Source organism: Anguilla rostrata, chromosome 1, assembly GCF_018555375.3.
Source record: "Anguilla rostrata isolate EN2019 chromosome 1, ASM1855537v3, whole genome shotgun sequence".
Classification (NCBI taxonomy): Eukaryota; Metazoa; Chordata; class Actinopteri; order Anguilliformes; family Anguillidae; genus Anguilla; species Anguilla rostrata.
Genome location: NC_057933.1, coordinates 80,800,905 through 80,827,803, shown reverse-complemented (window position 1 = coordinate 80,827,803; position 26,899 = coordinate 80,800,905). Strand labels below are relative to the sequence as shown.

At 40.1% G+C, this 26,899-nt stretch overlaps 1 protein-coding gene across 6 annotated transcripts in view; it reads right to left on the bottom strand.

Annotated features, from left to right (window-relative positions):
- Nucleotides 1-26,899, bottom strand: part of LOC135237277 (uncharacterized) — a 96,187-nt gene that overhangs the window by 1,890 nt on the left and 67,398 nt on the right. The window contains exons 4-9 of one of the 6 annotated variants that reach the window (XR_010324790.1): nt 10,887-11,093; nt 10,399-10,431; nt 10,006-10,056; nt 5,671-6,846; nt 4,648-4,697; nt 4,189-4,269 (exon numbers count right to left, since the gene is read on the bottom strand). Coding sequence is in view for 1 of the 6 variants with exons in the window: in XM_064304267.1 (XP_064160337.1) it covers nt 1,112-1,163; nt 1,534-1,645; nt 3,356-3,388; nt 4,075-4,269; nt 11,583-11,637 (447 nt within the window). In the remaining 5 variants the exon portion in view is untranslated. Of the gene's footprint in view, nt 1-1,111; nt 1,164-1,533; nt 1,646-3,355; nt 3,389-4,074; nt 4,270-4,647; nt 4,698-5,670; nt 6,847-8,946; nt 8,970-9,745; nt 9,761-10,005; nt 10,057-10,398; nt 10,432-10,886; nt 11,094-11,582; nt 11,638-12,586; nt 12,677-26,899 lie in introns of those variants that run through there. The other 5 variants (XM_064304267.1, XR_010324792.1, XR_010324793.1 and 2 more) reach the window with 5 other exon arrangements.

Sequence of the window (26,899 nt, the reverse complement as noted above, 5' to 3'; positions counted from 1 at the left end):
TCCTCAGAGAAGTCCCAGAGATTTGTCAGACATAAATCTCCCCTGCAAAAACCATGATGGCTATCCCTTAAGATGCTATTTTTAACATCTTAAAAAAATGAAGGAGTAATTCTAGCTTGTCCTTAATGATAGATTGCTGTATACATATCATGCATGTTAAACTGACTGGCCTGTAGTTACCTGCATCAGCATGGTTCCCCTTCTTATACGTGAGTGTCACATAACCTTTCTTCTAATAGTCATCATTAAAAAAGTGATAGATGATCAGCCCCAGTTCCTTGAGTACTCTTTGTGTATTTTTGTGCATTTTACACCAAACTCATCACTGAGAGAGTGAGAAACTTGAGCGAATAATGCACTTAAGTGCAGCTCTGAATACAGCCCTGAGACATTCAGAGTACCAAATATGCTTTCAGCTATTTGTTTGCGAGCATATTTTTTCATTTCTGGCAAAAGATTCAAGAAAGTAACTGTTAAGGCATGTGTGTGCGCATGAGTGTGTGTTCTTGTGTATGTGGTGTGTGTGCATGTGTGTATGTGTAAGTGTATGCGGTGTGTGTGTGCATGTGCGCGTTTGTGTGTGTGTGTATGTGCGGTGTGTATGTATGCGTGTATGGGCATGTGTGCATGTTAGTGTGTGTGGTGTATGTGTATTCACACGTGTGTGTGTGTGTGTGTAGTGTATGTGTCCGTGTGTGTTTGTGGTGTTTATTTGCCTGTGTGTGTATTTGTTTGTGGTGACCGTATGTGTGTGCATTCTTGCATGTGTGGTGTGTGTGCATGTGTGCACGTGTAAGTGTGTGTGTGGTGTGTGTGCATATGCATATGGGCATGTATGTCTGTGTGAGTGTGTGTGTTTGTGTATCTGTGTGTGGTGTGTGGTGCATGTGTGCATGTTTGTGGTGTGTGTGTGTGCGTGTAGTGTATGTGTGTGTGTGTGTGTGTGCATGCGTGCACGTGTAGTGTATGTGTGTGTGTGTGTGTGTGTGCATATGGTGTGTGCCTGTGTGTGTGTGTGTGTGTAGTGTATGTGTGTCTGTGTGTGTGCGTGTGTGGTGTATGTGTATGTTTCTGTTTGTTCATGCTCATGTAGCACATGGCTCAGACTTACCCTCTCGGTGTCCTTCCTTCTACATCCAGAACACAGGCTGCCTCTGTTTTTCCTAAAAACAACAAACAACATCACTGCTGAAGTACAGCACGTATACATGTCCTGGATCAAACTCTCCCTGACCACAAGTGTGAAAATTCTGAGGGAGATATGCAGAACCACTAAAGATCTGTTAAGCTAACTGTATGCAGCCTACCCGGGTATCACTAAGTGTCCCCAAATCTATTCAAAAAATCTAAATTGTGCATTGCTGCAAATCCCCTGACTCTGCTTGCCTGAGTAGTGCAGGTGGAGGTAGGGGACGTAACAATAACATCATATATTTCAAGACAAATTATTCGTAATTGGTAACAATGAAAACCTGCACACACACCAGCCCTGCAGAAATGTAATTGTCCACCACAACTTTTGAATGGGGCTACCTGATGGAGCATTCCATTGTCATGGCGGCAGCAGCAATGACAGCAAGACCAACAACAGCAGCAGCAGCAGTGCCGGCAGCATGACCAAACTGCCATGAGCCATTACTGAATCCTGAACAATGTAATTTCAGTTAGATACAGCAAAAAAGGGAGGCATATTTATAAGCATCAAAAAGACATTTCAAGTTTTTTTTTTTTTTTTTTTCAGAATTGGATAATATGGAAGTGCTGCACTGGGTCATGATATTAAAATCTACAGGTGCATTATCATAAAAAAGTATTTCCCCCTTCCTGATTTCCTCAATTATGGCATATTTGTCACACTGAATGGTTTCAGATCTTTAGACAAAGTATATTAGACAGGGAAATTGTGTGAACACAAAAAGCTTTAAAAAAAAAAAAAATTATTTCATTTTTTTAATGAGAAAAGTAATCAAACACCCATATCACCCATGTGTATTTACTCAATCAACCAAGTAATTGCATTGGATGCTGTATTAGATTCAGCCATAGCCAGGCATTATAGCAGCCTGCAGGCTTAAATTCCTTCATAGTGGGGCCTCTAGTGGCACAGCCCGTAGAGCGCTAACCACAGGCTTAATGGGAACAATGTCGGCTGTTCGAATCCGACTGCCGATCTTTGTTGCGTGTCTCTCCTCCTAATTCTTCCTGTCTCTTTACACTGTCCAAATAAAGGAAAAACCCAAAAAACATATATATTTTTTAAATTCCTCCACAGTGATGTGCAAGGCTCTTATCAAATTATGGGAAGCGCTTCATTGCAGTTATTGTTGCTAAAGGTTGTGCAACCACTTATTAAGTTCAAGGGGCAAAGTTATGGTGTTTTATTGCTTTTTAAATTAAATAAATTAAATTATAAATCAGAAAATGTGTTTTTTGTTTACTCAGGTTCCCTTTGTCTAACATTACATTTTGTCTAAATATCTGAAATCATTCAGTGTGCCAAATATGCAATAATAGATGAATCATGCAGGGGGCAAATACTTTTTCAGAGCGCTGCAAGCAAGTTCCAGGTGCTCTTCAGGATGGGCAGTAGTTAGCACAGGATAAGAAGCAGCTTTGAGAACTACCTAAAAAATGTGCCTGCTCAGTATTCCAGCCATGGAGTTCTACACCAAAAACCACAATTAACAAGGAAAAAAACAGTTTACAAAGAAAGGGGAGAAATCTATCTCTTCATTGAATCTTTGGATGCTCATAGCTCTGAGGGTTTCTATCTTTTAAGTCTCCTGCTGCACGAGGCACTCTCGTCTATCATGCCCCCCACCCCCAAAATATGAAATTAAACACAAAAATAAAATGAGAGATGGTTTTGCATTTGTAGTTTAACAGTAGAAACTTAACAAGCACTGACTGCCTGCAGTCCTCCATACCGATTTTTATATCATTTACTATTTTTCGAGCATAGATATGAATATATTGCTTTCATAGGGCTTGGTTTCCACTGGATAGAGACCATGTTCTGTAGAAACAGCCAGTTAGACCGTGATCAGTTGAGATGGCACTTCAACTGTAGGTCAACATGGATCTGGTGGTTCTCTGCATTTCATCTTTTTCCGTGACATATTAATTTAACTTTCGTTTGTATGTTGCTGTTGGAATGTGCCAATTGTAGAATGGATTTTATTTTAAATGCGACATTATGAAAATGACTCTGTGGTAATTTGTTTTATTCATCAAACAGAAATTAAGTGTTGAAATATGTTGCCTTAAATTATTATAATAGGAAAAGTGTTCCATATTATTTTATGCTTTTTTGTGGATGTGTGTATCATTTTGATAATTGAATATCTTCACTTACTTCCTTCATGTTTTCCAGGGCATTCGGTTAAGTCTGGGAAAAAAGACAAAAAACTGGATATTATTTTAGGTAAATTGGGAATATGTGTCATTTCAATGGGGAATATGGGCTGTATATGAAGCTAATTTTGGTCATTGTAAGAGAAAAAACAAACAAAGACTTGGATTCAATCAACAATTGTTCTTAATGGCCAATGACTGCCAATTAAATGGAAGAATTTACATCTTTTTTTCATAGACTCAGATTGAGAAGTTTCTTTTGATTGCTGAATTAGCCAAACAATAAATAAATGAATAAAAATAAACTTGCTTTAAATTGTTCTACAAAGTTAAGGAGAAATATTAATAGAATCCGAACCAAAATGAAAGAACAATAAAGACCAGTAAGAAATGTTTTCATTACCAGCAGAGGTGGGTAACCCGGCTTCAAAGAGTAAAAAGACTGACCGTGTATTTTCTCCAGCACAATGCACTAAACCAGCTGATTCTAATTAGCATAACTCTTCAGCATGATAGGAGAACTAATTATTGTAATCAGCTGGTTTAGTTCATGTTGGTGGAGCAAATACGTGGTCAGTCTTTTTACTCTTTGAAGCCGGGTTACCCACGTCTGATTACCAGCATCCCTTAACAGAGGAGTTCCAGTAAAAAGAACAGAAATGATACAGCATCTAAGCCCAACAGAATGGAAGTAAGGTTGGTATCAGATTGATATCCTACCTGCCAATTTAGTTAGATTTCCGTTACATTGGCAGGTTAACTCTGAGTCGCATTTATACTCAATGCAACTTCCGTCAATTCCGCAGAGATCTTTACGATTGGTGGAGTTGCAAGCTGGTTCTGATGACCCCTTTATTTCAAAACATACAGGAGCATCGCACAACCATTCCTTTTTACAGATCTCAGGTGTTGCTCCTGAAATAGAGGAAAAATATGTGCACACACACACACACACACATTATTGTTACAAAGATATTTTCTGAGCCATTTTATTTGAATGAAAGATTTTCTTTCTCATGTTTTTGAGCATTAAATGTAGCTCACATGCAGCCTGTATTATTTTACATAGCCTTTCTTGCTCATTTTAGAGATGACTGTATAACACAATTATATCAGATGTTATGGTGTAAATGGAAATAACAGAATCAACAGCGTAGGCTTAAGATTCATTTTTACTTTTACTTGAAAAATTGAAGAAAACATTTCATCTGACTGAAATGAGAAAATGTTCTTATATTGTTTCAATATAACTCCAGCCACTGAATATTACTTAAAGATAAAATCAAACATTACCGATGCTCTGAAAATGAATCACCAGGAGAAATCCCCAAACGAGCATGTTTCTGTTATACAAGAGAAAATCAGCACATAATTAGTCGAGTGAAAGCACAAGGTCGTGGCATCAAACTGGATATGTTCTGGCATCCATTTTGTTTTCATTTAGCTTACAAGTCCATACCAGTTGTGTAAATGTGTTTGTTCTCATTCACATTAACTGTAAAGGTACAGATATCTCGGCATCTGAAGACCTGCCTCTTAGGGACATAGTTTCTGGAGCCTAAGTGTCTTCACTTCCACATCCACACGCTGCAGTAACTCTTAGCTACACAGGCATAAATCGGGCGGGCATTCAAGCTAGCTAACATGGCTCCGTAGCATAGAAATGCATCTTGGTGGATAACACAGCATTTTCTTTTTCCATTTTTTTTTTGGGGGGGCTTAAACTCCTAGGCACATTAAGTATGTACATTAGCCTTCTGTTAAATCCAGAATAACAACACACCCATTATAACAATATGCTATGCCTAAAACTGGACACAAAAGTAACAGCTTGTAGGCCTTATTTTAATACCTTTCAGGAATCATCCCCATCACATACAAGCATATCCTAGTGGACTACAGGCTACCCACCTCATACACTATCGACCCAAAATTTAAGAATCACTAATATAGGATGGTGATACATTTGCTTAGCCACACATGAAAGTCAAATAGTTAAAATGTTTACAATAATAAAAATTTGCGAGACTCACCTGTTCACCATTGCAAATGTGTGGCATGCGTTCGGGTACAAAATGGCCATGCTTCACGCGTGTGCTACTTATTGTGGGTGAGCGCATGCGTTGACACTCCCATGCATGTTTCTCAAACCTTCCCCTGTTCTCGAAGCTTCCCTTGTGAGCGCATGCGTTGTACATCGCAACGGAAGCACACTTTCCGTGAATCTTAGATCTGTTTCGAACGAACAACAAATTTCAGGGATTCAGAAATCTGGAGCGAGCCAAAAAGTGAAAGTGTTAAGTTTTATTTTCGGACCTGTACTCCAGCATGTGTTCAGGCTTCATCCTTTGCGGTGTGTAATTTTAGGAGGAGGACAGCGTCATTGACTCCAGACCAAATGGAACGTCAGACGTAGCGGGGCAGTGGGGCGTCACAAAGTTCCCAGGTCCGAATCCCAGCTGGAACCTTTCCGTGTGGAGCCTGCATGTTCTCCTCGGGTCCATGTGGGCTTCCTCTGGGTGTTCCAGCTTTTCACCCGCAGCCCAAAGACTTGTAGATTACGCCTTCCATACACTAGATGACTTTAAGACGACTAAAGTCTGATACACTCACATTTAGCAATAATCTGTCCAAGTCAAGGGTTTTACTCCTAGAGGTGCACACATCTTAAGATTCTGCAAAGACTGGGAATTGTGGAGCTTCACACGCTGTAAGATTCCAACAGAGTCCATTGTTGATTTTTTTCATGTTAGCCCTCCTCTTTCTGTCGGAAACTCAGATAGAGAAGAAAAATAGGAAGACGGTACTGTGTAAACTATATAGTCAATGGAGCAGCAGCAGCAGCAGCAACGGCTTTTGGGCACTGCCGCACCTGTGTGTGCAATGCCAATCTGTGCTAAAACAGCAGAAAAGACACTTTCCTGTTTGTATTTTAAACTCTTGAGCGCTGAATAATTTTTTTCTTATCCTTGTGCACTAGTAAAGAAACCTTGTTTGATGATCTTCCAAAATTTTCGAGAAAATGGCTCCATATTTGAAGCTGGTGGCTTTTCCTCTGGTAGGTTTCTCCCAATGATGTGTTTTCATGACTTTTTAAATGACTTTCACCGATTTTCTTGTGCTGAATTTTGTGTTGTATTTCTGTTTTGTGTTTCTCTGATGTCCATTGTACCGGTAGAATGCTGTATCTCCTGTCTGAAAAAGAAATTTTTCCCTGGATACGAATAAAGAAACCTTGAACCTTTGACGGAAACAACCTCAGATTTAAAGCAGGCGGGTCTCTCCTCTGGTATCTCCCAAAATATTTAATATTTAATGAAAATGGCTCCAGATCTGAAGCAGCTGGCTCTCTCCTCTCTCCCCTGGTTCTCTCCATTCTTCCTGATCCTGGGTGCTGCAGTCTCCCCTGATAAGGACTGGGGCTGCTTTCAGATCCTCTTTTCCAGATCAATCTCCTGTGTCCCAGTACCTTCATTGAATATAGTGGACATTCTGAATGAAGGAAAGTAAAATCAAGTTAATCTACAACAGCCAGTCATCATGAATCAAAGTATCTGACTGCACCACCAAGCATCAAAATCCAAATGACAGTTTAACCAGAAAAACACAACACACCCAAAACAAATCTGATTATTCAATTCTAGGAAATGTTTTACATTCTCTTGGTTCACTCAGGATGTGAAACCACTCCAACCAGTCCAGGCAGTTAATTGGTGAGGTAAATATGTTTCAGTTGTTTCACTATCTACAGAAAGTAATTCTTTATTCCACAGACTAACCAACCAGGCAACCAAAACTTCCTCAAGAAGCCAGCAAAAATACAAAATCCCAAAGAGAAAGCAAACACCCACTGCAAGACCATACCCAAAATCCAAAATCCCACCTCCCCAGAGCATACAATCAGGTCTTTTAATTAGGCCCAGTCGTTAGCTAATGCGCCACCGTGCTACCCTCGAGTGGACAGCTCCCCGATTACCTTTCTGGCACCACACTAGCTATACCACGATTCAAAGGGAAATCTAAAGAAAGAAAGAGAAAAAGAAAGGTAATATAGTCAGTCAGGGGAACCATGGTGCAATCTGAAGAAGCCAGTCGTCAGTCTACATCAGAATATGGGCAATGTCCCTTCGGGGGGGTGGGGGTGTGCCAGGTCCCCAGATGCCGCTGAACAGGGAAGTCTGGCAGGAGTGTGGGGTCTAGAAATATTTTCGAGAGATAATGAAGTTGTCTGGGATAAAGACATATTTTTTCTTGATTTGTTTTAATATGAATTTTGAATAATCATAATACAATTATAATTAATTCAATTGAATTAGTAAATTTGCATTTTGGAAAATGTAGCAATGCATACAACTTGGCAATTATGGACACTTTTAAACCTTGTAATTTGGTAGGATGAAGTTTCATGTGAGCAGAAACTCAGAAACAGAAATATAAATTAGAACACAGTTGATCAGTGATAATTCGCATCATTTGAAATAACTTATGCAGCTCCTAACATTGGTAATTATTTTGTGTGTGAGTAAAAATAATAGTCATCATTGACTAGCCACTTGCAAGTGGAATATTGCAATATTTATGAGAACACACTTTTTGACCTTTTTTTTGACACAGAGCTTCCTATTGTTATTCCCAAGCCAAAGGTCATCGGTCCTTACCAGCAAGAGACAGGCTATCTCCATCACTTCTTTTTTTGAACACATGGTGGCACCAGAGAGCATCTGTCTGAACTGGTGGAGAAATGAAAGTGGCCTTCGGAGCATTAAATACGCCTTTGGAAATGACAGAAACAGAAGGAGGATCCTGGCTACAGAAACCGCACAGACCTGAATTACAACATTGCACAGGGGGACGCATGCGGAAACTCAGGCTGCATAGTTCAGGACGACATGGACAAAATCTCTGTGATGTGTGGAGTGAAGGCCATAGTCGTAAACATCAAGGCAGAGTCCAACTTTCTGTGGCTGGTACGCTATGCTCAGTCATGAGTCCTTAGACCACCCGATTGTCTTATCACCTTATACACGGAAGCCTGTATGTATGTATGCAAATATGTACGTAAGTATGAATATGCATATTGATTATAATATATTATATTATTATATTATAATAATTGGGGCGACATAGCTCAGGAGGTTGTCAGGCAGTCGGAGGGTTGCCGGTTCAATCCCCGCCCTGGGCGTGTCAAAGTGTCCCTGAGCAAGGCTGAAAACCACACCTCCCTGGCAGTGCAGGTAAACTTACGCAAAGACTGAAAACTGGCTCTACCACCAGACCCAAGACTGAAAACATGCAGGGTTCCAGCAGGTAATGCAGATCCTATCGGTCCACAAAGCCTGTTGAGTTTCCCAAAAGATTTCACTGCAGGCTTAAACTGTGCAACACTTTGCCTGAAATACTATTAGGGCTGTACTGCCTGCCCACAAATTCAACTTAAAAAAAAAATTAATTAAATAGTTTTTTTTTTTAATTTTTATTCATGGAACATGAAACATGAAATGGAACATGAATTTCTAGTTTTTTTTAATTGGAATTTTGGGAAGTAAAATTTTTGAGATTTTTGACAGCAGGAACAGCAACAGCAGCAGCAATCTGCAGTGGGGTCATGCTGGGACCTGAACCAAGGGCATTTCAGTCAGATACCACCAAACACACTTTGGACGAAATAAAAAAATAATAAAAATAAAAAAAACATTTATGCACTCAATCACAGGGGACAAATTAATAGCGCTTTTTAACAAAAAAACTACCATTTACAAAAAAGGGGAAAATCTACCTCCTCACTGAGACCAGGGAAGGTAGTAGCTCTGATGGTCTCTATATTTCCCGCATTGGGAGCTGCAGTTGCTTATTTTATTGTTTTTTTGACACTGTAAGCCTGGTCATGCGATTGTGCTATACTTAAATTTCATCTTTAACAGACAAAGATAATGTGTCATTAATACTTATCCCAAAATTGAACACAGAAATAAAACAAGGGAATTTTTTTGCATTTATTGTCTGGTAGAAACCAAACAGGTGGCTTGATGCAAAAAAATCACAAAAAAAACAAAGGTTTACCAGATGACTCGGTCCTGTTGGTGTTGTTCCTCTCTGGCACTTCAGGTGTGGATAGGTCACCTGTGAAACATTGAATCTGCTGCAGTCCATTGATAGTGTCTCACTTCAGTTGAGTACAGTGGCAGAGACATTGTAGGCATGCATACTGTTGACCTTTCCCAGCAAAAAGATCTGCACTTTTGGTTACTGTATGCTGCTCTGCATAAGAGCAACTGCTTTGCTCTGTTGCACATGACTCTTCCCCTTGACTAAATGTTCATCACCTGATATTCTAAAGCAGGCAACCAGTGCATCACTCTGGCACCAGATTTCTGCACAATTCTCACTGCCCCCAACCCCCCGTAGTCTGCGATAAAAAAGCAAATCTATTAAATTCATCTGTTTACAGTTACAACAGGAGAAAAATGTCAAGATTGTTGTTTATTTAAGCACTGTTTATGAAAAATTAACAAGCACTGTCTGGTTCTTGTACCAGTCCTTCGTACTGGCATACCCACCACAGTTTTGATACAGCACAAAGGTTGTGAGAACAAATCACACATCTTTTTTATATTGTTCACCCTTTGTGAAGTATAGATGTGAATGTATTACCTTCATAGCGCTTGGTTTCCTCAGGATGGACCTCATTTTCCATGGAAATGCCTGCAACAGTTTGAAAATGATCAGTTAAGTTATTTGGCATTTCAGCTGTAGGTCAACATAGACCTGGTGGTTCTAGGTGTCTTCTTTTTCAGTGCCACATCATGAATTGAACTTTTTTCTTATGTTGCTGTTGGAATGTGCCAGTTGTAGAATGGATTTTATTTTAAATGCAACATTATGAAAATGACTCTGTGGCATTTTGTTTTATACACAAAACAGAAATGAAGTGTTGAAACATTTTGCCATAAATTTGCAGAATAGGAAATGTGTTGCATGTATTATTCTTATGCTATTGCGTGGATGTGTGTATCATTTTAGTGAATGTAAATTGCTTTCACTTACTACTTTGATCTTTTACAGGGATTTCAGGAAACTCTGGGAGAAAGAGAAAAAAGACAGGACATTATACTGAGAATATTGGGAATATGTGCCATTTCTAAGGGGAATCTGGGCTGTATATGCAGATAATTTTGGTCATTGTGAGAGAAAAAACAAACAAAGGCTGGGATTTAATGAACAGTTGTTCTTAATGACCAATAACTGCCAATTAAAAATAATTTATACCTTTTCTTCATAAACTCAGAAATGGCAAGTTTCCTTTGATTGTTAAGGACAATTAATAGAATTTTATTGAAGTTAATTGAATCCCAACCAAAAATAAAAAAAATAAAAAAACAATAAAACACATTTGCCAATAAGAAATGTTTTCATTACCAGCAGTCCTTAACACAGGAGTTCCAGTAACAAGTATAGAAATGAAATGAAATGAAATGTCTTCTCAGCCCATTCTTATGAACAGCCAGCATCAGACTTGTAGGCTTGTATCTTACCATCCAGCTCAAACGGACCTTCTTCATTGCAGAAGCAGTGTAATTGTACATCACATTTCAGCTTGATGTGGGTTCCACTGATATTACAGTGTTCCGTTTGCTGGATGGAGCTGCAAACAAGCAAAACTGCGTTTTCTGAGTCCCTAATTTTAAAGCACTTAGTGATATTGCAGGGCAATTCCTTTATACAGTACACAGCTTCTGCACCTGAAATAGAGTTCACACACACACACACACACACACACACACACACACATTATTTATTAATAAATTATTGTTCCAAAAAATGTTTTCTCAACAATTTTATTTGAATTAAATATGTTCTTTCCTGTGTTTTTGAGCATAACATGTTGAGTACAACCTGTGTTATTTTATACAGCCTTTTTGCTCCCTTTTATCATGGGTGCCTGCAGTTTTGGAGGTGACTGTATGACACAATTATATCAGATGTAATGGTGTAAATAGAAATAACAGAATCAATTCCATAGGCATAAGATTCATTTTTTAACTTTTGGGGAGACACACCGCTAGACTACCTGTCTCATGTAGTCAAACGTCAAAGCTCTTTTACTCTGAATCAGAGAACGGATTAAAAATTGAAAACAATTAATCTGACTGAAATGAGAAAATGTTCTTATATGGTTTCAATATAAGTCCAGCCACTGAATATTACTTAAAGAAAAAATCAAACCTTACCGATGTGTTGAGAAGAAATCAGCAAGAGAAGGCAAAAAATCAGCATCTTCCTCTTCTGCAAGAGAAAATTTACGCTTAATTAATCTTGTGAAAGTACAAAGCTGTCTTTCAGCACAGTCATATGTTGTGGCATTAATTTTCTTTTGTTCATCTTACAATTAAGTATAAGTTCTGTAAATGTGTGTTTTTATATTACATGTAAAAGCTCAAGCTATCTTATCGCACACAATGAATACATAGCCTGGTGTAATCAACATACTTGAAACTGGACACAAAAAAAGGTTTGTTTTTTATTTGGAGTTGCTAATAAAACATTTAGCTATGATCATAAAGAATTACATGAACATACAATCTAGGAACCAAAATTAGAAATACGTAGTAGTTTTAGGGACCCATCAAACATATGCTACAATAGCCTAGCAGACTGTCGGCTCCTTCCGGCACCACCCTCAAACACTCCTGCCGGCCATTTTGGGTCTGATGCGTAGTTTAAAAAACACTGCAATAGAGGATGATGATGCTGTTGTTCACTCAAATATGGAAGTGAAAAAGGAATTACATTAAAAAATGAATTGCCATGGACAGAATCTTATCAATAACTGTATAAACAAAAAGCTGCGGCCTAACCGTAGGAGACAAAGCAATTAGCATTAACATGAAATACCAACTTAAGCTTTTAAATATCGGGATCCAGATTAAAAATACTTTTCTAATCCTGGGACCCAAATTATAAATACTTATCTAATACTGAGATCCAAATTATAAATACTTCTCTAATATTAACCAGAATTAGAAATATGTAGTAGTTTAAGGGACCCATCAGACAAACAGGCTAACACAGCCTAGCTGACTGCCGACTCGTTACGGGACTCACCACTCACTTGGGTCCCGATGCGTAGTTTAAAAAACACTGCAATAGAGGATGACGATGCTGTTGTTCACTCAAATATGGAAGTGAAAAAAGAAATAACTACACAAATAGCTTCATAATAAGTGGAACTAGCGCCGCTCACGTTCACGCGCCCTTATGCCCGGACCTTCTTCTGCACAACCCTCTGTGTGCACATGCGTTATCCTTCCACGTGATACACAATCTATGAATCCAGCCCATTCAGTTCCAACATGGCAAAAGTGCAAAAATTATGAATTTCTCTGTTTCATCTGGAAACACTTTTCATATATATTTGAGGACTGGCATAATAATTATACTTTTACTGTTTAAGTGGGACATTTTGATTTCATTTGATCAAAATTCATCTTTCCTTCTCTCCATTAGATTTCCTGTAGCATTAGTGTTGTCTGTATGTCTTTTTTTTAATAAATGTTTTTTTATTTTTATATTTTGTTGGTTTGGTCTTGTTGGAATATTCTTGTGTAGTCCCAGATCCATGTTTTTTAAGCACATATCTGCAACATTTTATGTGAAAAAGGCTTGAAGCAGGTGGCTTTCTCCTCTAGTAAGTTTCTCCCAATAATGTGTTTTTATTAGCTTTTAAATTACTTACACCTATTTTCTTACCTTGTCTTGTGATGTCTTTTGTGTTGTATTGCTGTATTGTGTTGCTCTGTTGTCCATTGTACCTGTGGTAAGCTGCATCTCCTGCCGGAAAAATACATTTATTTCTGGATACGGATAAAGAAACCTTCAATCTTTGATGAAAACAACCCTGGATTTAAAGCAGGAAGGTCTCTCCTCCGGTAAGATTCTCCCAAAAGGTTTGATGAAAATGGCTCCAGATCTGAAGCATGTGGATCTCTTTTCTTGTAAATACATCCCAAAATATTAAATGAAAATGGCTCCAGATCTGAAGCAGCTGGCTCTCTCCTCTCTCCTCTGGTTCTCTCCATTCTTCCTGATCCTGGGTGCTGCAGTCTCCCCTGATAAGAACTGGGGCTGCTTTCAGATCCTCTTTTCCAGATCAATCTCCTGTGTCCCAGTACCTTCACTGAATATAGTGGGCATTCTGTATGAAGGAAAATAAAATCAAATTAATCTACAACAGCCAGTCATCATGAATCAAAGTGTCTGAGTGTCTGCGGTACGTAATTTTGGGAGGAGGACAGCGTCATTGACTCCAGACCAGATGGAACCTCGGGCGTGGTGGGGCAGCAGGTAGCACAGTAACCCTTCATCATGAAGGGCCAAGTGACTTGAAAGAATTGAGGAAATATTGGGTAGCATTGCTTTGGAATACATCTTATTTAATTTTGGTGAGGCAAGATAGCCTATATTGTTTGTAGTACCGTAACTTGGCGTCATTTTGATATCAATACTCTTAATGGCAGGCCTGGATTTTGGCAGCCTGAATGAATGAGTTATAGACGGTGTATGTCTTGTATGTGTGAGTAACTTGGCATTTTTGTACATTGAAAACATGTTTTTTTATGAGATTTATTAAACAAAATGAAACAAACCACACCTTTTACCATTTATAAATCATAAATCTGATTAAACTAATTACAAACTAAGAAAAAATAAATCCCACAAAATGGCCCCATCCCTATCCCCCAGGTGCAAAGAATCACTAATCAAAACAGGTGACAGCAATAAGTCAACAGAACACAAAATACAATGATAATGTCGCCCTCTGGCGACCAGTAGAGGAAACAGCAGCCAACGATTATGTCGCCCTCCGGCGACCAGTAGAGGAAGTGGCAGCCACCCTCCTTACGCCTCAGCCCCTCGGCCTGCAGCCCCATCACTGGTATCCTGGCCCTGTGTCTCCACGGACCGAGAGGAGCACTCTACTGAGCGTCATTCATGTCTTCCAGCTCCATTTCGTTTTGCTCCTGTGCCAGGGGCTGTCTCTGTGGGTCTGTCCCTCCCAGCTCTGGGTCCCCCTGTATAATACATTGAACAAATGAATACAGATAAAAATTACAAATATTTAGGACTATTAAATAACTATTGAATCTTGCAAACATAACCAAACATATGTTTGTCCCATCAATATACTGTCTGTTTGTGGGCCACACAAAGTTTAGCCAAATAAGTAAAAATAGTATAATTTATTTAGAAATGTATACTTCTCCTGTTGATTGATTTAAATATATTCCTTTCATGCTCCATGAACTCTTATTGTGGGACAGTCTAGACAGTATAAACAAGTCAACAATCTATGTATTAGGTAGTGACTGAAAAGGCACAGGCAGAAGCATAATGTTTATATATGCCTATCCTACATTCTTATCAATTTAAGCTACCCTCCAAAAATAAAACATAATAATAAAATAAAAATCATTCACAATTGTAACCCTCAAAAATAGCTTTAAATAGTCTTTTCGTCTGATAGTACTTTTGTGCTCACTGATTCTTTGTTTTAGACATCTTGATGTTTTTCCTACATAAATTAGATCACACGGGCATCTCATGGTATAGATCATATTTTTGGTGTTGCATGTAATGACACCTTCAATCCGAAAACGTTTCCCAGACTGGGGATGACTAAAATCATAGGTCTTCGAATTGTTGTGACACTGGGCACAGTTTCCACATGGGTAGTTCCCATCCCTAAGGGGTACTAGGCGTGACTGCGTGGGGCCGGTACTAAGACTGGCATGGACGAGCTTATTGTGCAAATTGGGCGCCGTTTTGTGAACGAAAAGGGGGGGATCCTTGAATTGAGAGACAAGAACAGGATCTGTTGTGAGAAGATGCCAATGCTTCATAATTATGTTTTTGATCGTAAAAGATTTGGGAGGAAAAGTAGTGATACATGCGACAGAGAAGTCTTTACTCTTTTTCTGGGTTTTTTGTAAAAGCTCGAGTTGCGGTTTTGAAAGTGCCAAATTGTAGGCTTCGTTAACGTTTTCGATAGAGTAACCCCGATCTAGGAAGCGTTGTTTCATAGCTGAGGCCTTGTGAATAAAATCATCAGTGGAATGGCAAATACATCTGAGTCTGTAAAACTGACTTTTAGGGAGGCCCTTTTTCAGGGTAGTGGGATGACTGCTGCTAGCGAGAAGGGTTGTGCTCCTATCAGTTTCTCTTTCATAGAGGGTGGTTCTAGCTCTATGGAAATATCAACAGCCGTTACGTCTCTCAAGGTGTCTAGGGGTAGGAGGGAGTACGTAACATATTTAGTGAAATAAAGTGACCGGATCAAAAAAGGTGTTGAGCAAGTTTAGTGGAAATAATCAGGTCAGACAAAGTTGCAGGTGATATTAAAGCTGTTATATTATAAGAGTGAAAGTGAAGTGCTATTTACATTTGTACAAGTTTACACAAAACAAAGACACAATTAGGTCACAAGGCCAAGGGACATGGATGTAGCCAAAGAAATGAAATAAACAAAACCAAACAGCGCTAGAACAAAAGATAATCTGACTAACTAACTAAGCAACACAAAAGACTGCGTAACTACTCTTACAAACAAAATACACAGTTGGCAACCACCCCTTTTCTAATGTGTCTATACAAGTTTTCTCTTGCGTGTAGCACCGGTGTATAGAGACCTCTGTCTTACCTGCCCAAGGGCCTGAACAACACACACACATACACATAAACATACACACACACAGGTCTCTAAAGCTCTACACAGGCGTACACAACCACACAGCGAAAACAAACAGAGATCAATGACAAAGTGACTACGAGCAGCAGCAGCCACGCAGCTTTTATCTTCCAGAGGAGGGATGTGATTGGTGGAGGCAGGGGCAGAATAATGATGATTGACAGCAGGGACAGCGAGTGGGAAGATGAATGGCCCTCCTGCAACATTACATTACATTACATTACAGGCATTTAACAGACGCTGTTGTCCAGAGCGACGTACAGCAAGTGCATCAGTTCAAAGTGCAGAGGTGCAGAAAAACACACTAGGGTGAAGTAAAGATCGTAGTGCCAGAAGTGACCACATAAATCTGGACTCCAACCCTGTAGGGTAATCTGTTCAGCAAATAAACAAAACAATCTTGCCAAGTACAAAACTAGCACTGAAATCGCATTTGCCTAATCAGAATCAAACAAAACAATCCTGCCAAATATAAAACTAACGATATTGCATTAGCCTAACTAGGTACATTGAGCTAAACTAGAGGCTAGGGCCAGGCAGTCAAGGGATCAGCCCCAGCATACCTCCACAAGATATTCAAACCCTACATGCCAGCCAGATCCCTCCATTCTGCTACCTCAGGACGCCTAGCACCTCCCCCTCTTCGCACCTGCGCTTCCAGAACACGTCTCCTGTCTGTTCTGGCCCCACGATGGTGGAATGGCCTCCCTGTGGAGGTCAGAACAGCTGAGACACTGACCCATTTCAAACGACGACTGAAGACTCACCTCTTCAGGCTGCACCTCTCCCCACCCCTCCCTTCCCCCCTGTAAATGACTAAGCTTAGGGTTATAAACTAGGCAGCTGTTTCGTAAGTGACTTAGGTGCATTAACTGTCTTAACGACTACTTGTATTTTCTCCATAGATTGCGTTGTTGCCGTTCTCGTTGTTAGTGTTAATCAGTTTAACCTTCAGGGTCCAAGTTGAACTATGTGGTTGTTCCCTGCACTTGGACCGGTACTTCTCTCTAGGGGTTTCGTCATACTTGTTCCTGGTTATGGTTATACACTTTGTTGTACGTCGCTCTGGATAAGAGCGTCTGCCAAATGCCTGTAATGTAATGTAAATGTAATGGGAGGGGTGGGGAGAGGTGCAGCCTGAAGAGATGAGTCAGATTCTCTGCTGTTCTGACCGCCACGGGAAGGTCATTCCACCAGCGAGGGGCCAGGACAGACAGCAGATGCAAACGGGAAGTACGGACAGGAAGAGGGGCAGGTGCCAAGCGTCCAGAGGTGGCAGAACGGAGAGGTCTGGCTGGTGTTTAGGGTCTGATGATCCTCTGGACATAAGAGGGAAAAACACACAACGAGGTGGCACGTAACAACAGCAGTTAGAATATATCCTCAGTTAAGACCTATAAAAATACTGTACATACCTTCAATAGTTTTCAGACCTGTCCATGGTGTATTCCTGCCTCTGGCCTAATGCATACTGGGATTGGCTCCAGCACTCAGCATGACCCTGAACTCGATGAGAGGGTATCGATAATAGATGGGTGGATGGATGGATACTGTAGACAGCTTAATGAATAGAAAAAATACTTTATTAATCTTATGGGAAAATTTCTCCAGTAGCATATAACATTCACATTAATAAACAGACATTAATGGCAAGAAACCTTACACTCTACACTCTATATTCACCCTTCGATTGATTTATTTTAAAATGTATTCACCCTTCGATTGATTTTAATATTTTACCTTCATAATCCATTGGTTCTTCTTGTGAAGCTCCTTGCTCTGTGGAAACATTTACAGCAAACAGAATATAATCAGGTAAGACATAACATAGTAATATATGCTACTGGAGACATTTTCCCATAAGATTAATAAAGTATTTTCTCTATTTATTAATCTACATACAGTATTTAACATTCACATTAATAAACAGACATTCATGGGAAGAAACGCTCAGTTACACTCTATATTCACCCTTTAATTGATTTATATTAATTAATTAATTAATTAATTAATTAATTATATTAAATTTATATTTAACATTTTACCTGCACAATCCATTGGTTCTTCTTGTGAAGCTCCTTGCTCTGTGGAAACATTTACAGCAAACAGAATATAATCAGGTAAGACATAACATAGTAATATATGCTACTGGAGACATTTTCCCATAAGATTAATAAAGTATTTTCTCTATTTATTAATCTACATACAGTATTTAACATTCACATTAATAAACAGACATTCATGGGAAGAAACGCTCAGTTACACTCTATATTCACCCTTTAATTGATTTATATTAATTAATTAATTAATTAATTAATTAATTATATTAAATTTATATTTAACATTTTACCTGCACAATCCATTGGTTCTTCTTGTGAAGCTCCTTGCTCTGTGGAAACATTTACAGCAAACAGAATATAATCAGGTAAGACATAACATAGTAATATATGCTACTGGAGACATTTTCCCATAAGATTAATAAAGTATTTTCTCTATTAATTTAATCTACATACAGTATTTAACATTCACATTAATAAACAGACATTCATGGGAAGAAACGTTCAGTTACACTCTATATTCACCCTTTAATTGATTTATATTAATTAATTAATTAATTAATTAATTAATTATATTAAATTTATATTTAACATTTTACCTGCACAATCCATTGGTTCTTCTTGTGAAGCTCCTTGCTCTGTGGAAACATTTACAGCAAACAGAATATAATCAGGTAAGACATAACATAGTAATATATGCTACTGGAGACATTTTCCCATAAGATTAATAAAGTATTTTCTCTATTTATTAATCTACATACAGTATTTAACATTCACATTAATAAACAGACATTCATGGAAAGAAACGCTCAGTTACACTCTATATTCACCCTTTAATTGATTTACATTAATTAATTAATTAATTAATTATATTAAATTTATATTTAACATTTTACCTGCACAATCCATTGGTTCTTCTTGTGAAGCTCCTTGCTCTGTGGAAACATTTACAGCAGACAGAATATAATCAGCTAAGACATAAAATTGTAATATATGCTACTTGAAAAATTTTCCCATAAGATTAATAAAGTATTTTCTCTATTTATTAATCTATCTACAGTATTTAACATTCACATTAATAAACAGACATTCATGGCAAGAAACGTTCAATCAGTTACACTCTATATTCACCCTTTGAATGATTTATTTTAAAATGTATTCACCCTTTTATTGATTTTTATATTTTACCTTCATAATCCATTGGCTCTTCTTGTGAAGCTCCTTGCTCTGTGGAAACATTTACAGCAGACAGAATATAACCAGTTAAGACATAAAATAGTAATATATGCTACTTGAGAAATGTTCCCATAAGATTAATAAAGTATTTTCTCTGTTTATTAATCTACCTACAGTATTTAACATTCACATTAATAAACAGACATTCATGGGAAGAAACGCTCAGTTACACTCTATATTCACTCTTTAATTGATTTATATTAATTAATTAATTAATTATATTAAATTTATATTTAACATTTTACCTGCACAGTCCATTGATTCTTCTTGTGAAGCTCCTTGCTCTGTGGAAACATTTACAGCAGACAGAATATAATCAGTTAAGACATAAAATAGTAATATATGCGACTTGAGAAATTTTCCCATAAGAGTAATAAAGTATTTTCTCTATTTATTAATCTACCTACAGTATTTAACATTCACATTAATAAACAGACATTCATGGGAAGAATGCAGAATGTATGCCTGTTGCAGAATTTATTTTTAAATGCAATTTTCTGAAAATATTATGAACTGGTGAAGCATCTTGCCTTCAATTAATTTTATATTAACTTTACAAAATGAAAAAGCACTTAATGCTTTGATCTTTTGCAGAGCATCCAGGAATACCTGGGAAAAAGAAAAAACCAGGACATTATGTTTGGAATATTGACAATATGTGCCATTTCTAAGGGGAATCTGGACGATATGTCAAGCTAATTTTAGTCATTGTTAGAGAAATAACACAACACCATTTGTTCTTAGCTGCCAATTAATTAAATGCAAGAAGTACGCCTTTCCTTCATAAACTCGAATTTGAAAGTTTTAGTGATTGCTAAACTCATCCAAAAAATAAATAAATAGATAAAAACTAATGAATGAAATGGAATGGCCTCAAAACCAAACAGAATGAAAAGTGTGGCTGGTACTAACATTGTGCCTGACAATCCAATTCGCATTAACCTTTTTCCTTGGAGAATTCTATTCGCTCGGTGGAGTTACAAGCTGGGCCTGTTGATCCCATAGTTTCAATAGCTTATAAAACTTATTAAAAAATGTATAACCAAACAGTCGTGGCCTAACAGGAAAAGACAAAGGAATTAGCATATTAGCTTTACCGGTCAGGCCTCTGATGTCCTCCACATACGGTACATGAAACACCAACTGAAGCTTTTTAATATCGTGGTCCAAATTAGAAATACTTCTAATGTTGGGAACCAAATTAGAAATACTTCTCTAACACTGTGACCAAAATTATAAATATGTAGTAGATTTAAGGACCTATCAAACACACATGCTAGCTAGCCTAGCTGACTACCGACTCGTTTCGAGATCCACTTCAAACACTACTGCCACCCATATTGGGTCCCTATGCATAGATTTAAAAAACACTGCAATATAGGATGTCCATGCTATTGTTCACTTACATGAAAGTTAAAAAAAAGAAAACTTTATAAGAACTAAAACTAGACAACTAGCGCTGCTCACCTTTGGTTAATTTGCACGTGGCCACTTTCTCATCCGAGATTGAAAAAACTTCCACACATGCGCATGCATCATTACGGAACTACGTTATTACGTACTCTTTGCTTCCAACATGGGGAAGTACAATAGGTGTATATACGGTAACATTAGGTACAGGTAATCCGGACGGAGTGCAGCACAGTGGGTAAGGAACGGGGCTTGTAACCAAAATGTTGCAGGTTCGATTCCCAGGTAAGGACACTGCCGTTGTACCCTTGAGCAAGGTACTTAACCGGAATTGCTTCAGTATATATACAGCTGTATAAATGGATACAATGTAAAAAGTTGTGTAAGTCGCTCTGGATAAGAGCTAAGAGCTAAAATGCCTGTAATGTAATAATCCTGAGTAAAATATGAGTTTCTCTGTATCTGTTTTAAAAAACATTTTTATACATGTGCGAGGACTAGCATAATAATTATACTTTTACTGTTTAATTGGGAAATTCCAGTAATTTAATTCGATCACAATTAATCTTTCCTTCACTCCTTGGGCAGTTAACTCCATTAGATTTCCTATAGCATTAGTGTTGTCTGTATGTCCTTTTTTAATCACGAATATATATATATATATTTTATGTGATTGGTTGGCTCTGGTTGGAATGTTCTCTTTGCTCTCTTTGTGTAGGTCAGATACATGTTTTTTAAGTACATATTTGCAAAGATTTAGGTGCAAATGGCTCCAGGCTTGAAACAGGCTTTCACCACTGGCAGGTTTCTCCCAATAATGTGTTTTCATGACTTTTTAATTGACTTTCAGTTGTTTTCTTACCTTTTCTTGTGATGTCTTCTGCATTGTATTGCTGTATTGTGTTGTTCTGATGTCCATTGTACCTGTGGAATGCTGCATCTTCTTTCTGAAAAATAAATTTATCCTTGGATATGAATAAAGAAACCTTGAACTTCTGATGAAAATAACCTCGGATTTAATGCAGGCGGGTCTGTCCTCTGGTACATGTCTCCCCAAATGTTTGACGGAAATAGCTCCATATCTGAAGCAGGTGGATCTCTCCTCTGTCCTCTCATTCTTCCTGATCCTGGATGCTGCAGTCTCCCCTAATAAGAACTGAGGCTGCTTTCAGATCCTCTTTTCCAGATCAATCTCTTGTGTCCCAGTACCTTCACTGAAGATAGTTGGCATTCTGTATGAAGCCCCTTCACTTAAGATGATGGGCATTCTGTATGAAGGAAAATAAAAACAAATGAATTTACAACAGCCAGCCATTATGAGTCAAAGCGTATATGACTGCAACTCTTCAAACGTCAAAATGCCAGGGAGTCCAGTATAACCAGATTAAAGTCTGACACACTAAAGTCTGACACACTCACTCACATTTGACAGCAATCTGTCCAAGTCAATGGTTTTTACTCCTAGAGGTGCACAGACTGGGAATTATGCAGCTTCACACAATGTAAGATTCCAACAGGATTCTTTTTATGATATTTTTCATGTTAGCCCTCCACTTCCTGTCGAAAACTGAGATAGAGAAGAAAAATAGGTAGACGGTACTGTGTAAACTAAATAGGCAATAGAGCAGGAGCAGCAGCAGCAACGGCTTTTGGCCACTGTCGCACTTGTGTGCGCAATGCCAATCTGTGTAAAAACAGCTGAAAAGATACTTGCCTGTTTGTATTTTAAACTCTTGAGCGCTGAATAAAAATTATCCTTGGGCACTAATAAATAAACCTTGAAATGTTTGATGATCTTCCAAAATGCTCCATATTTGATGCAGGTGGCTGTCTTCTCTGCCGCAATGTCCAGATGACTGGGTTTCAAGCAGAGGTTCAGGTGCACATGACACATGCAAAACTTCATGCAAATCACATTTAAGCACATCCTGATCAGATTGATTAGGTGCTCACTGTTCCTGCAGTCTCATGATCTAGACGTCCGACATATTAAAGGCTGTGACAGCGTGGTTGTGGATGCACTATCATGGGCTCCAGTTTTGGATTAGCTAGTTGAGTGGTTGCTGTGGGGATGGCTTGTGGATTGGCAGGTTTGTATTGGGGGGGGGGGGGGGTGGGGTGTAAGTTGTAATATTCAGTTTGTGTCTGCTTTTTTTTCTCTCTGGTTATTAATTTTTAATTTTTTGTTGTGGCGACGGAGATCGTGTGGGACCCCCGTCTTATGGGGGTATGACGACCCTATCCACCCTGTCTGCCTGTTACGTGGTTTGTGTGGCTGCTGTCTTGGCCGGCTCTGGAGATGGGTGTGGCAGAGTGTAATCAGCAACACTGGCAACACCTGGGCCCTGGAGATGGGCGTGGCAGAGTGTAATCAGCAACACTGGCAACACCTGGGCCCTGGAGATGGGCGTGGCAGAGTGTAATCAGCAACACTGGCAACACCTGGGCCCTGGAGATGGGCGTGGCAGAGAGTAATCAGCAACACTGGCTCTGGGCCCTGGAGATGGGCGTGGCAGAGAGTAATCAGCAACACTTTTTCTTTTAATAAATTGTTTGTTGGCCGTGCGGCCCGGTTTGTGACAAGCGGGGGCTCGTCCGGGAGCTTTCTGGGGGTGTTTTGCGAGGGGAATAAAAGTTTATCTTCGCCGTCGAGGTATCCTGATGTTGTGAGTAATCAGCTTCTCAGGGAGGGGGCTTTTTCTCCTCACCTCTCGACCACGGCCGTGTCTTGATTTTATCTTATGTTTTGCAGCTATTTTGTTATTTTGTATGTGTGGTAAAATAAAGTTATTGGTTATTTTTGGGAAACCTTGGTGTCGGCTTCGTTATGTTTGTGGGTGCTTGAATAGCAACCGTAACAGCTTGTTCCCTGAAATTCAAAGCACTTTTTTTTTTACAGTGATAACGGAACAGAGAGGGAGAACAATTTTTATTTATTTTTGCCAACTAAACTGTGGTTGATTAGGCGGCAGGTGGGGAAGCCAGGTTGAGAATGTGGCCAGGACACCAGGGAATCCCCTACTCTTTGGTATAAGTGTCATGGGATCTTTAATGACCGCAGTGAGTCCGGAGCTTGGTTTAATGACCTATCTGAAAGATGGCGTCTCCTACAGCACAGTGTCCCCATCACAGCACTGGGGTTTAAAGAGAATGACCCCCCCCACTAGCCCACCAACACCACTTCCAGCAGCAACTTAGGGTTCATTCCAATCGCATATTTTTACCTCCTTGCATCCTTTCCTCACATCCTTTCCTTGTTATTTTGCTCCACCCATTGGAGGACACGAGGAAAAGATCCACGGCAAGGATGTACGGATGGAGGAATCGAGAAATCATGCAATAGGCAAAAGGATCGTCAGTTTGAAGCCACCTCAATTGCAGATGTGGCAGACAGGGGGAGGTGGATCCAAAGGTCAATCATTTATACGTCACCCATTTCCGAAACTTCCGCAAAGGAGGCACCCATGTTCCCTTGCTCAAACATCCTTTGGGAGCTTCTTAGCTCCTGCTGCTGGCTCCTTCAACGAGCACTTAAGGGACTCTAATGTCCTTAAACACGGCGGGCCATGATCGGGTTCCGGGTCAGGCAAGGACGCACAGAATATGTGAAGGAAATGAGCCTCTAGTTTTCCCCGGAGGACCCTCATCCAAATACTAGCCAAGCTCACACTTCGCTTCAGCCATTTGACAGGAACAGCGTACATGACAGTATGGCTCCTCGCAAGGGTGCCTGTTTGCTTCTCATAGATAAAGTCCAGTGTGGAGAACCAATAATCGCTAGAGAGAGATGTCTGTGTGCCGGTGACAGATTATTATTGGTGCAGAGTATTATCACATTTCACATTTTACGGCACAAAATGCTGTAAAACACTGTAAAACACTGTAAAACTGTCTTTTTTTTTTGTTATTTACTTTTGGGAGAAATCCCGTGGGGGAATTTCTTTTTAGGTGTGTGTGGTGCGTGTGTGGAGGCGGGGACTGTGGACCTGGAACTGTGTTGGCGGGTGAGTAAGGAGAGGAACGGTGGTGGTGGCTAGGGGGAAACGCGAGCGGGAGGAGAAGGCAACCTGAAGTGGAGCCGTGAGCCCCGGGCTGGGCAAGAGGCGAGCGGGGGCGGAGCCCTGGGCTGGGCAGGAGGCGAGCGGGGGCGGAGCCCCGGGTTGGGCAGGAGGCGAGCGGGGGCGGAGCCCCGGGCTGGGCAGGAGGCGAGCGGGAGCGGAGCCCCGGGCTGGGCAGGAGGCGAGCGGGGGCGGAGCCCCGGGCTGGGCAGGAGGTGAGCGGGGGCGGAGCCCCAGCTGAGTGAGGGACGTGCAGCGAGGAACGCCGTGAAGCGTGAGTGTGCTCTGTCCTGCCCAGTCCACAGTGGGGTAACTGGTGCTGCGCCTTCTCCTCTCCCCAGTACGGCCCCGTTCCCCCGTCCGGAGGATTCTGTAACCCGGGAGAACGACGACGTCCAGCCGCAGCGGTTCCAGGGAGCTGAAGAAGGGGCAGTCCCTGCCTGTTTCTTTGAGTTTTGTTTTTTATTTTGGGACGTGGAGGAGGCCCAGCATTTCGTGGCGTGGGCCCAGTCACGTCCCACCCTATTTGTTCAGTTGGTGTGTGTGTGTGTGTGTGACCTCCCTCTCCCTGTGTGTGTTGACCCCCGCTGGGGTGGCCAAGTGGGGGCCGGTCTGTGCCGCGCGGGAAGACCCGAGAGAGAGGGTCAGAGAACGAGCACTGTGTGGAGTGAGTGTGGGGCACGGTGGTACCACGGTGTGTGACGGCCTGCGGTGCGGTGACGGGGAGTCCCTCTCCTGGGCTCGGCTCATGCGGCACGGGGTCGGTCGTTGGTGGGATCACCGTACTAGAACCCTTCTCCTGATGATTTGCATTAGTTTAGCATGTTGTGCGCCAGTTAGCTAGACCAACGACTCACTACTGTGCATACAGACAACTCAGAGCTGTGTGATTCACCTCAAGCTACCAGATGTGACCTGCATTGAAGTCAGGACATGCACTGCACAATAACAACATATTGAAGAAATGCTGATTGCAAGATGCCCTGCAATAGATTGCCAATCTGTCCAGGGTTTATGTCTGCCTCTCGCCCTATGCACACTGGGATAGGCTCCAGTACCCCCAGTGACCCTGACCAGGATAATCAGGCATAGATAATAGATGGATGGATGGATGGATGGATGGATGGATAACTAGAGGAAAAAGAAAAAGAAAATCCAAACAACAAGAACAAAACGGAACGGAAAATCAAAAAAAAAAAAAATTCCCAGGTTAAAAAGTCTACACAGAGTCTGTTCCTTCCTGGCTGCCTGACCCCAAACTGCCACAATCCCCGCTCTCTAATCCCTCTCCCTGCGTCCGAGGAAACAAGCGGTGGCTGTGTGAGCTCATTCACCGGCGAAGCGGAGGAAACCAATTTACCCCAGTCTACATGCACACGCGCATTCCCAATTACCAATTAAAGAAGTGCTCTTACCAGGCCAGCGGCTTGTCAGGCTCCACTTCCAGCAGGAACTCATTCCAATCGCATATTTTTACCTCCTTGCATCCTTTTGCTCCACCTATTGGAGGACGCAAAGAAAAGATCCAAGGCAAGGGCGTGAGGACAGATGAATCTAGAAATCATGTATTAGGCAAATGGATGATCCTTGTTCAGCGATGTGCCATTGAATTGGTCAACACATTATACTGCATGTGTACATATCAACAAGGTTCAGATTTTTTCAGAAATCTTTTGAGTTATTACAATGTTATCTCCAATATGTGTGAAAGCACAAATTCCTTGAAACTCCAGATCATGTTCAGTAGTGTTTTAATTGATTGTTTAAATTTGGGGGCCAAGGCCTTTTCCATTGTTGAAAAAGCCTTGCCTACATGCCATTTCCCAAACATATTTTGGATTTGATTTTGTTTACAAAATACAACTGGAACAACTCAAATTTCACTTCAAGAAAGTGAACACTAACAACAACGAAAAAGGCAAAACAAAGCTCATAAGTATTATCATCCATTCAAAATGTAAGCACTATAATGGAAATAAGTCGTTGTTATTAAAATTAGCCTGTAATAAGCATCAGTTAAACAATACACATAATACTCCTTG